This window comes from Hetaerina americana, unplaced genomic scaffold (assembly GCF_022747635.1).
Source record: "Hetaerina americana unplaced genomic scaffold, ioHetAmer1.1.p SCAF_1, whole genome shotgun sequence".
NCBI classification, from domain to species: domain Eukaryota; kingdom Metazoa; phylum Arthropoda; class Insecta; order Odonata; family Calopterygidae; genus Hetaerina; species Hetaerina americana.
In genome coordinates this window covers 71,785,177-71,798,068 of record NW_027286069.1, presented here as the reverse complement: position 1 = coordinate 71,798,068, position 12,892 = coordinate 71,785,177, and the positions used below count along the sequence as shown (strand labels likewise).

General features: G+C 33.4%; 1 protein-coding gene across 1 annotated transcript in view; it reads right to left on the bottom strand.

Moving 5' to 3' along the window:
* LOC139692954 (rab11 family-interacting protein 4B-like) overlaps positions 1 to 12,892 on the bottom strand; it is a 295,511-nt gene that overhangs the window by 58,544 nt on the left and 224,075 nt on the right. Inside the window, exon 7 of the mRNA XM_071591271.1 lies at positions 10,092 to 10,242. Within this exon, the coding sequence (XP_071447372.1) occupies positions 10,092 to 10,242 (151 nt within the window). The remainder of the gene's footprint in view (positions 1 to 10,091; positions 10,243 to 12,892) is intronic.

Sequence of the window (12,892 nt, the reverse complement as noted above, 5' to 3'; positions counted from 1 at the left end):
CGAAAATATTCATTTATTCATTTTGGAACGTGTTCTTCCAAACTACATGGCAGAACAGATATGAAAATGGAGAAACAACAACCTACAAATATGTGTTACGTAAATATGAGTACCCATGAATTACAAATGAAATGAATTATTCAATACAAGAATTTGGTGACTAAGTAGCACAAATTTTTAAATTGTGCCTGGGCATATTTGAATCGTTGCTTGAGGAAACAAGTTACATATAATAATTTCATTAATCATTTATGAACGCTGGGGGAAAAAATAACACGTCTAATTCCACATGCTTAAATTACAAGGTCACTCCTGAAAAATGTTGGCAAAAAGCAAAGAATATTTTTTAAATACGATTGTTGTAGTTAGTTGACTTGAAGTAATTCCCAAAAGGAGGATATATTATTCTTGAGGGAAATGATTAGTAAATTGGCAACAGACAAAGTGAAGATTTTTAGAAATTTAAATTGTTTCGATAAATTTGCATGATAAGCTTGGAGTAGAATACCTCTTTTGCATGGGCATTAACTGAAGTGGTGAAATGGTTCCTAAGGTAACATTAAAATGAAAAAATGTGTAAGGAGTGAATCCGGTACAGTTGTGGAGATCAATATGTCAGCATGAAGAGTCCACATGATATTTTGTGGCATTATGGTAGGCATTTAGGGATTGTGGTTTGACTGGAGGTGACTACAGAACTTTAACTTGAGTGTAATTAAACAGCTTGTAAGATAGCCTTTATCATACTGCATGCTGATTGGATATTATGATTGAGATGGGAAGTTTTTCTTCTTTGAATACACTCTACAACAAAGTGTTCCTTAGCTCTTCCAGATAAAGTAATAATGAAGAGAATGTTTTGAAATACATTTTTTCTCACAAAATTACATGAAAAATAATGACTATATGGAAACCATTTTACTAGCTAGAACATGTCATGGGAATAACATAGGTTAAGTATATGCTAATGTTTTTATTCATATTTATCAAATTCAAATCCAACCTGAAAACCCCCTGGAGTCCTAAACATGAATGCCATTGAGATAACTGGCTTAAAAATATTCTCCCCTTTTCTTTTCTTAATGCTTGAATTAATTTTTAGGTATTTACATTAACCTTATTTGATTTGATGCCCTTTAACTATGTTTCATAGGAAGCCAGCAAACAAAGCAAGGGAAAGAAGTCCATTATGCTCAAGTGGGTTGTTTGTGCCGAGTGATAAATGGTATGACTTCGCATTGCATGGAGGCTGAGCCAAGTGATAAATGATATCTCCTCATAACACTACGGGTGTGCCATTTCGAGTAGGATATCTATCCTACACACAACGTTTGTGGCCATTCATCATCCAGAGGGATTCTGATTTGTATTTATATCCTTCCATATAAATAGCATAAATGTCAATACTTCACATTTAACAAGGTGTGACAACATCACATGGTGGAATGAATTTGCCTCCAGGTCATTAGCCACCCTATGAAGTTTTCTGAAGAGTATTTTCATAAAAATAAGTAAAAGAAGAAAAAACAGTAAGGAAAAAATATTGAAGATGACAGAAATGGAGCTAAGAATCAGTATAAAAGATATCACAAAGAATGTCAAAGAATGGAAAGTTGGACTTACCTGTTAGTTGCAGCTATTAATTAAAAGTATAAATATATTGAAGATGACAGAAATGGAGCTAAGAATCAGTATAAAAGATATCACAAAGAATGTCAAAGAATGGAGAGTGGGAATTACCTGTTAGTTGCAGCTATTAATTAAAAGTATAAATAAAACTGTCTCAGTTTTACAGTCTGGCATAATAAGCAGCTTAATACTTAGAGTTAATTGAAAAAGGAAGAGGAAGCTAGAGTCCGGGTTGATTATCTACCATTTACTATGAAAGGAATATACATGTACCCAGCTCTCAAAACATACCTCACTCAACAGCCAAGTCAACTTATTATGATAAATTACTATATAAATCAAATTTACTTTAATCAATTTTGCAAACATGTCAAGTGGACTAATGCATGACCATTATTGAAATGCAACCCTGAGGCTGTTCCAAGCTCCCTTTGTATTTGTAATAATTAGATTTACTTTTTATGCTTTTACACTAATCCCCTCGCTGTATTTCTACTGGTCAATACTTAAAATAGAGTAATATAGATTTTTTTTACCATAAGTAGTATTATACTGTGGATGAAATTCACTTTTTTATTGGCCACAGGACACCAACGATTATACTTCATGAGCTAATTATCAGTGAGAACATATAGGGGATATTCACAAAATAAATGGGCTTCATTTTAGTAGGAAATGTATTATCTCCAAATGAACTACATTCGTCATTGAAGATGAAGATTAGAAAGAAATGCTGGATTGGATAGGTATACTTTCAACAGAATTGGAGGAGGATTTATTGCAGTCAGATCCAGGCTGTTTTATTTTGAGAGGCAAAGAAATATATTGTTGTTCAGTGTTTTTCCATTCAATCCCAACTAAAATGGTAAAATACAAATAATATTGTGAATGCATTATGATTGGGAAACTCCTGCCAAGCAGCAATGGCCACTGGAATTCTACAATTTGTTAATTTTTAGCACTTTTTACGGAGAACTTCATTAAAAAACAACTTTCTCTCCTATGCTATTATCAATCAAGAAACAATACATGCCCATAAAAATAGACTAAAAAGTGGTTTTTGGATTAACGCTAAATAAATACATGAAAACATTTCTAACACAAAAGAGGTACATGGTTAATATTATTAAGGTTTTGTGGTATTAATTACACAGAAAAAATTGCAGAGATTAGTAATTTCTTCCAGTAATTCATCCTTGACATCATAATAAATATGAAATGAAGATATTCCTAATAACTTTGCCTAAATGCTAATTAGCTCTCAAAATTGTTTTGGCATTTACTCCCTATCTGCTGATATTTCAACTTTTCAGTTAACACCTTGATGGGAAAACTCAAGTGCCAACCTGGGAGAGTATGGGGAAAGTATTATTATTTTCAGTCTAGAGACAGCATTTTTTAATCGACCATTGATTTGATAGCGGCTGATTTTGGAGAGCATGATTCAAATATTTACACATTTTTCACTGTGATCTCTTGATGCATTTTTTGTTTCATGCTGATCATATGAATCATTCCAGGGATAAAAAATTATTTTTGCAGGAGACTCGTCATCCTACTCTCTTTCATATTTGTAAAATTACAAAACCTTCAATATGCCACATCTGATGGGCACATTTACAGTGCTTTTCAAGAACACAAACCCTGTGATTGGTAGTCCAGGATAAGAGTACACAGTAGCAGCATTAGCTTGGTGACATGCTGTTTTCAGGAATACATGACAGAGGTGATGGTACCCATTCAGCCTACCTTGTTATGGGATGAGCCTGAACACTAATGGCCAAATAGTAGACAGAAGCCTATCTTGTGCTTATGAATGAAAAGAATTAAGTTATAGTAAATTCAACTATTTGCATCTCATATTACTCTTAGCATTCATTGAAAGTAAGTTGTTTTAGAGGTCAAACATGGAGAAAAACTCAAGAACATCCACCAAACGCAACCTAATTCATTACAAATGCAGAAAACTCAGCACCAAAATTATTGCTGTAAAGGCTTTTAAATAATATTAAAGCAGATTTAGGTAGGAGAGGTAGTGGTTCATTCTGTATCCCTAATTATTTGCTTTTTTTCAGGAGAGAAGAGGGGTGAGTCATGATATAATGTACATAACTATGAAAGTATCTGAGATACTATATATCTGCTTCTCTTGAATTTTTTCCTATAAATATGAACATTAATGTTCTCAAAGCAACAGATGCATATTTTATTTATTTTGGAAAAAATTACTGCAAAAACTTAATGCACCACTTCCCTTTCCATTAATTAATAATAAGAATAAATTAATTTTATAGCCAACAGGCATTCCTAGAGTCAGCCATTACTAAATTAGCCAACTATCATGGGCTTGAGCTAATGGGAGGGCTGGGGGATCTGGTAATTGGGCGAAATGAAAGACTACATAAGTACTTTCTCATGATCATGAACTCTTATCTATACCCCCACTAACGAAAGGAACCAATAAATGGTATTTGTAATTATACTATGTCTGAAAATTCAATTAAAGCTCAATTTGATTATTGCATTTGTGACCTTGTGGAATCATGAGTATTCATGCTAATGAGAACCTACGTCGATTTCCACTGGTTTTCATTGGTTCAACTGATTTGACCTTAATGTAGCTTCTTGCCAGAAGGTGCCTCATCAAGGTCAAAAAAGTTGTACCCATTAAATCAGTATAAAGGTACAACTTTTTCAATTAAAAGAAAGATAAATTTTAGCAGTGGTGTGAACTGGCCATTAAGATCAGGAATGTCAAAAGCTTCTCCAGAAGAACAAAATCTGACATAAGTTACATTAATTCAGTGAAGATAAAATGACATTTCTTCTGCCTTTGTTGAGGGCCCAGTAGTTACCCCTGTTCTGATAGTTCCAAGGTCCTGGCTCAATATCAGAATATATACAATGAATATTATATACTTTTTGTAGTATCTTGAACTACAAATAAATGGTCTTAGCCTAGTAAATTTAAAGAGACAACTCGTTCATAGTTAATAAAATTTACGTTACAACTTCGACTGAAATAGTAGTAAGAAGCATTATACCATATTATTCTTTTTCTACACTACTGTACTTTTTAAGTCCTAACTTACAGGACAAAACATATTATTTAAAAATATTAAAATATATTAATATAAACCCCATAATGATTAGTTTTTATAGATATATAATAAATACTTTTCATCAATACAAATTTGGCATTTGTGACTCTCTGAAAGGTTTTGAATGGAGTTCCTACTACCCTCATACTGAGAGTTAACAGCCAAAACATTTATTACGCTAAGATTTATAGTACAACATTACTGATAACAACAGACATAGTGGCCATCAATTAATTGCATTCAAGTGTGTGGGTTTCCATTGAATATTGGGAAATTAATATATTTCATATGTTGAGGACAATATGAAATGCTTAGCATTCTCTTCTCATATAATTAATGACTGGAAAAAATGGGATTTTCTCTTAACTACTTATACTCTGCAACATTTGAGATAACATCCCTAATAAAACCTCCATCAGAGTTTGTAAAATTTCGGTAATCTAGTTTAGTGTAACTATGTATTTCATTAAAACAGGCACATTGCACAAACTCGAGAGAATGAAAGCCATAAATACTAATAATATTGAGATTCAGCGCTTTTATTGGGGTGTATTTCCCAGTTCAGTACTCTCCAACAGCGCAAATGAAACCATAAACAGAGAACTACACCTCAATCTACCTCAAAGTCAATTGCTCTTGATAAACACTGATGCAATTTTAGTCAGAGACATATCAAAAACTTGGGGATGTAACTGGAGAAATATTTAGCTGATATTTTAATGCTATTGAATATCTAAGAAACCACCTAATTCGTGTGTGCACAAAGTAAAAACATTTTTCACAAAAATAAAAGCATATGACATGAATATGGAATTTTTATCACTACTTTAACTGTGGTTTCCCTGAAAGTTGAAATTCATATGATCCTATTACTGTGATTTCCCGCCAAGGAATGGCCATCAACCATCATTATTCAAATTAAAATGTGGGTAACTTATTACAAAGGTTGTTCTCTAAATTTCACCTGTTTTCTTTAGACATTTTATTGGTTTTGTAATTAGGTACCAACTTGTAAATTTAGATTGTATGTAACTAAGGTCATCTCCTTCCTTATTTCCTTCGGAAGAAACATTTCAAATTGTAAAGGAACATCCATGCTCAAAGTAGGATCCCAACTTTCAATTTTCCCTGCCATAACATAAAGCATAAGATTCTAATAAATTTTGTCTTCCACTTCCAAGTCTTTACTCTTTGCCTGCTTTTTCAATCCAAAAAGAGTATTGAATCCACATTCTCTGTCTTTCCCTTCAAAAATATAACATGTATTCCTGATACCACCATTTAAGAACCAGTTTTGGTGGAAGGCAATATATTATCTTGTGCATGTTAAGGGAAAACAACTCATAATTGAATCTACAGTTTAATAAATCTGATTATTTGAACATGAAGACCCGATTTTATTTTATCTACTTTAGGGATCAGCTAACACAACTTGTTCAGCAAAAAAATGGTATGGCCAAAGTATATATTGAAGAATATTTATAATACTCATCTTATTGTATTCTTGGAACATTTTTTTATTTAATGATAAAAATTCATAAAAATTGAAAGCCATGGTTGCAGTGAAAATATCGGTGAGAGAATTTATATTTTATGTCATGAATTACTGCCTGTGGCAGCAATATATCAAGGAGAAAGTTGGCCGACATTGTGTCTTGCAATGATCTGCATTCAATCATTAAGGTAATGTTACATTGAAACAAAGAATAGGTGGCAAGAATCTTCATTGCAACTATGCTATAAAACTTTGACTAAACTTTGAATTAAAAAATTTAAAGACAGGCATCAACAAGGTTGACAATATTATAACAGAATTACATTTGAATTTGACTGCGCAAATTAAATGAAAAAATCCAATACAATAAGAGGGAAATTGCTCCCTGACACAAAGATGGAAAAAAGTCTAATTAGCAAAATGCATTAAATTCAAAACTACTATTGGAGTCACAAAATTAGAATTAGTAGTCAGAGACACATATTTTTCACAAAAGAAATAAAATTTCCACATCAAACTAAAAGATACAAACCTTTCATTTGTATAACTTTTAGGATCACCCATTTATGTTTTGAATAGAAAAATCAATGAAGCAAACATTCAAATACTTGTCTTGTATGGCATGTATTACCCTAAACATTACTGCTAACAAAAGAATAATTGAATCTGATACTGATGCATTACAGATGTAAATTACATTCATATAGTTAGTAGATCAAATAATTCACCACTACAAAGGGCATGATCTACATCTTTTACACTCTTCCTTCATCAAAACAAGTTCTCCTTCAATATTTGATGGGTTCAAAGGTTAAATTTGGAAAATATTCAGATGTGACTTGGACAATATAATTTTAAAAAAATGGAAATGCTAGTAATAAAACAGAAGCCTTATGGTGAAATGACAGTAACAAAAATCTCAGAAATAAATGACACAGCTCCTATGAGAAATGAAATATTTTATCTATATGATTCAGTTTAATTTAACCTAAAATTAAAGAATGATGTTAAAAATTTGAGTAATATGAAAATAGCACAGTAATATTCACTTTACTATGAACCTGTGCACCATATTTCTGGGGGGACAATATACCGCTAGTCCTCCCAGAGCGCTCACTATATGATCTGAGCTTGGAAGCCAGTCAATTTTCAATAGTAGAAAACTTTGCTGATTTAATTCAACTCCATGGAGATAGAAGACTATAGTGGTGGATGTCTGATTAAAATGGAGAGCAAAGAATGATGCCATCTTCAAATATAGGAATAAATTGAACCAAATAGTGTTGAAAGACTAGATTTGGGATTTCATGAGATTTGACCGAAAGAAAGCATTGAAAGGCCAGAAATTAAGCAGAAAAATGTTGGAAGACTTTTTGAAACCTCCCATTTTGTAGTTTCTAGCATACTGTTACCGAAGTTACAACCTCTGACATTTCTCATCCAACTAAGTTTTCCAGTCAATAGGGACAATGCCTTGTGTTTTCCTCTCTATACCTTACTTTCCTATCATTCTACCCTCAATTAATATCTTCAGCATCCCACTGTTTCCCATTGTCTTCTTTGAACTTCACCTTACTACCATCTCTCTTCCTCTACCATACCCAGAAACTCTTTATTTGGTTTTATTTTCATCCAATTTCATTCCTACAATCTTCTCACCACCATCTCAAAATCCTTCAATATATCTTCAATCTGAAGTTTTTACAAATCTTTTCTTTACATCTTTACAGGAAGTGCCTGTTGTCAACTGCCACCTCTTCGTAAATTCTTATTTACCCAACGTAATTCTTCATTTAATGTTCCCACTCTCCTTCAAAACACTTCCTAAATAGGTGACACAGCATCTATAATACACCTTTGAGATATACTGCTCAAGAATGCTATATTTGTAACAGGTCATTTAAATAGCACTAAACTCATAAATAAAGGAAGAAGTTACCAATACTCCAGGTTAGCAAAATTAAAAGCCTACATAGTTGTCTTTCTTATTATTTTTAAGGATAAAGGACCTAATTTTAAAATACTAATTGAAAAAACACCTTTGAATTGGCAACACATTAAGAAAAATTCAACCTCCCCCAGTGCATTTCTGCAGTCCACTCACATAAACTTAGCTGATGCAAGATGGAAAATAAGTACAAAAGGGGGGAAAGGTTGAAGGCAGATTTAAGCTAGACATCACATTCCATGGCTGACTGTTAATTTGGGCAAATCTTAGTTTGGATGGGCATCTATTGAAGGGAATGTACTCACTTGTAAGAAGATGCAGTAAATAGGCTTCCCTACCTGTGGGTTAGAGAATGTGAGGAAACCAGCCTCCTCTACCTACTCTCATCTACATTCACTCCCCTCTCCGATTGTTGCTCAAAATTACATCTCCCTTCAGTAAGTATTACATCCCCAATTATCTGCGACCAGCTGGACCCACAACAGACTACTGAATGTTGACCAGGTTACCCGTAAAATACTGTTCATTACTAAGATTTTATTTTGGAACTTCTTTTACTTCTACTAGGTTTATAATAATAAGATAAAATACACGGCTGAATGTTAAACAATACTGGATTGCCAAGGTTTGGGTATGCAAAATAGGGCAACTCCAAACATATACACTCGCAATATGTACCACCCTGTCTTGTGGTTTTCATTCAGATTCACTCATTTCTTTGTAGAGAAATTCCAGGGAAAAATACTTTTTTCCAGACTTTTAGTGTTTGAGGTTGACCTTTTTAGGGCGTTGAGGTAAATAAATATGAAATGCATAAAACCAGAATAATTGATTGCAGGTTGAAGTTGATATCAAATTTTGCAAAATGCATTCTTGAGCTACTTTATTAATTTCTCAAAATTTGAATAAAAATAATCAATAAATATAACCATTATTAATATCCATATATCTACTTTGCTGGAAGGTGTGTTAGCCAGCAGCAAAACTACACTATATCATTATGAAATGTGCATTTTTGAGGAGAATTATTGAGTGTCACATTTCTTTCAAAATCATTGGACAGGATTAATATCTGTTTACTTTATTAATTTGAACTCATTTGCACAAACCATAATTTAGAAAATACACACTTCCCATATTCTGCTGTATTTATTCAACTATTGAACCTATTGTTTTGCATTTAATTTGCAATTAATAATGTATAAAAAAGGTGCTACACTGGGGCTTAATTTGACATATTGAACCTAATGGACCAAACCTTTATTTCTAATCATAATAGCATCTGGCATATCTCATTTATGCCTGCGTAAGTTATTTAATATTCTTCATCCAGCATGTTTAATGCAAGTGAAATTTACTAAATAAAATCCTCTCAGAAAAATCCAGGCACAAAAAATCAAGTAAATAAATGCGTCTTGTACTTTTGAATGTCAAACAACAAGGTATTTAATACCAAAGATTAGTATTAATGTGCAACACTTCAGTTGCCTGGGCAGAGTTCACTGGATATCATGATATGCAGTGATGAAGTACCACCTCAATGCCTATTGGATTCACTCTCACACAATTTTCTTTATCCTTAAGATTGTGTGAATTACATTTCCAATATTGCAGCTCATTAAACTATTTAGGGAATCAAAGGCATGGGTTCATCTGTTGCACACAGTATTTTCTGATAGGACAAATAATTTGTTCCAGCTTAAAATCATGTAGAATACCTAGGCTCAACAGACTATTATTGAAACAATCAAATTAATTGTTCCAATGTGCCTACTATCTGCTACGAGTGCCTATTAACTCGTGGAATACCAGCAAATGGAAATAATTGGTTTGTATTGAACCATCAACAATATGGTTTTTGCTACGATCTTAGTCTTAGAGGCATGAAAGTAAAAGTACGACTTCGTAAGTTTCTCACCTTGTGGTTGAGGTCAAGGACTCCTTCCTCGAGCGAGGAAGGGTCTTCTGGGAATAGCATCTCATCGCAGTTCCCCTCGCCAGCTGACACCCCACTTCCACTACCTCGTCCAGATGATGATGAGTTGAAGCTGGAACTGCGATACAGCTGACTACATTAAGAAACCAAAACATATGACATGAGTGAATAATTATAATGTTTCGATATTTTAATACATAGAGGATATTTTAAAAACAGAGAGAAACAACAGTGGCAACTTTTAAATTCTCAATAACAGAATTTCCCTTTACCTACACATCCAAGCACTCATTCCAAGGCAAATAGAGATTTTCACGCACGTCTCGGTTTTTTCAGATATAAACATGTTGGTTAAAACGTAATATAAAATCTAATCATGATCGGGAACTAAATTTACGTCCGTAGTCATTTTTAAGTAATAAATCTAAAACAAGAAACGGCACAGTAAAACAGTAGCTTCAGCAAAAATCATTTAAGTAAAATGTTTAATGAATTATCCCATCGATTGGCATTGACGATACAACCATCCAGCAGTATCAAGACATGCTGTGAATTAAATAAAAACCATGGACATCGAAGCTATCGCTCGATGCATTCAATTGTTTCCAGTAAACCCACATATACAAAGGGAGAAAAAAAACCTACGTACTTATCCATTTTATTATTTTAATCAGACCATTTATCCCGAACGTTGACTGCACTTAGTAGTCGTATTTCTTTATAAAATACCAAAGGAATTTTATTCCGTCATGCTGCAGGATTCAACTTAAAATAATTCCAAATATATAGTATTCCTAAAATACAGCTTTCATCAAAGAACGTCATCCAAGGATAAGGCAGAGAATTAAACATTCACGCATGGTGTTAAACATTTTTGCTTTTTACCAGAATCTAATGTCTTTGCTTAGCTTATACAGTCATTACTATGATTTCAAAAATGCTCGGACTTATTTTGCAGGGCTGTTAGAGTGCAGTCAAAATCATTTAAAAGTAAAAAGTATTTTAATAAATAATAGAATTGTGACTTTCTATTCATTTACTTTTCGTTCATTGAAAGAATGTTTCATTCCCACTTAATGAGGACATCTGAACTCGGTTTCACTGAAAAAATAAAAATATTAACTGACAAACAACATTCCCATGAGAACATTTCTTTCCTCCGCGCATTAATTAGCCATTTATATAGTATCGATGTAGAGATCTCTGAGAACGTTAACTCTCATTTCCCGGCGCGTGAGCGGTCGAATGAAAAGCAGAGCCGCGAAAGCACACTAACCGTGCAAGAGTACATACATGCTGCGTTTGTTTCGGTATCTGAAACGTGCTATTTTCTAAATTTATTTCCTAAAAACGACACCGGGTGCGGCGTTCGTCTACTGACCGGAGGGCTCCTTTTCGTGTATAGGTGGACAACCCCAGCTTTACCCAAGTTACGTGATTTTTCTCGCAAACCAGAGACGACATTGGGAAAGGAACTGGTTCCGCTAACCTGTATGCACGAATTTCATACATCATAGGTATACTAACCTAACAAGCCAACCTTCGGGCTGATCAAATGTTGTTGGGTGTATATTACAGAGACACACATTTGAGCGACTAAAAAACGATCAAGTAGTGCAGTCAAGTAATTCTAAATAAACCCTGCCCACACGTGTTCCGTTCGGGAAATTTTTATAACTACAAAAGCGGATACCTAAAAGTAGTTGTGTTCAGAACTTATGCAGACTTGTGCAATCCCATGCCACCATTTACAAGAGACCCCGTCACGAAAGAAATAAGTCGTAATCTGACGGTCGGATGGAAGGAGGCTCTCTATTATTGGCAATCCCCCAGGTTATGCATCTAGACATTTTGGCATAACCCACAGTTTCTCATAGAATAATTAATCAATATTTTTTTATTTCAACTCTCCAGTGAACGAAAAAGAAGCCAAAATGGCTCAAACTGCCGACGTCTTTATTGCATGGCCCAATGTGAAATTCGCTGTAGCAGGTATAACTGAGTATTCTAGAACGATGCAATACAAATTAATATTCAAACTAATTACCGTAATAACTAATCCATTAAATTCAATCACATTTTAATGAATTATTCCGTTTTAAATCCTTACTTCAGAACGATTTTTCAATATTGTAGTATATTTAATTCAAAATCCGGTATATTTAGAGGGAGTGATTTAAATACACGTATTATATCCATGCACTGTCATTTATTAATGACAACGATTTGCATTAATGCCAAACTTTTATCAGATGAATTAATTGCCGACTTATTGTTTTCTCACAATCAGATTTGTTCTGTTATCATAATGAAAAAACTTTGGTAATTCCGAATGAGTTCATCACTCAACGCCAGTTAGTATTTTCGGTGTATTGATTGATGTCACCTAATTCCGAGATAATTATGCTATTTTTGTGAAATATGGCCATTTTTTCCCAGGAACGATATCGCAATTAATCAAAATCAAGTATGCATATGATTCGATTTATTAAAAAATTAATACAAATTGAAATATGACTCAAAATGCTGTACTAATTGATTTTTGATTGAGCCGTCGAGCACATTTGAGAGTTAATCGTAAATATGATTCAGAAGATAAAAAGAGTGCATAGAACTATTCTACATCACAAAGTTCCAACGCAGTACAAGACAGTTTCCCCTTTACCTTGATTTCATAATAACGAAATTAAAACTAAAGTCGCGAATGCGAAGATCAAAATAACAAACAACGCTTGAATTTGGTAAGACCCACGAAATGCGCAAAAATTATTAGCATTGTCGGT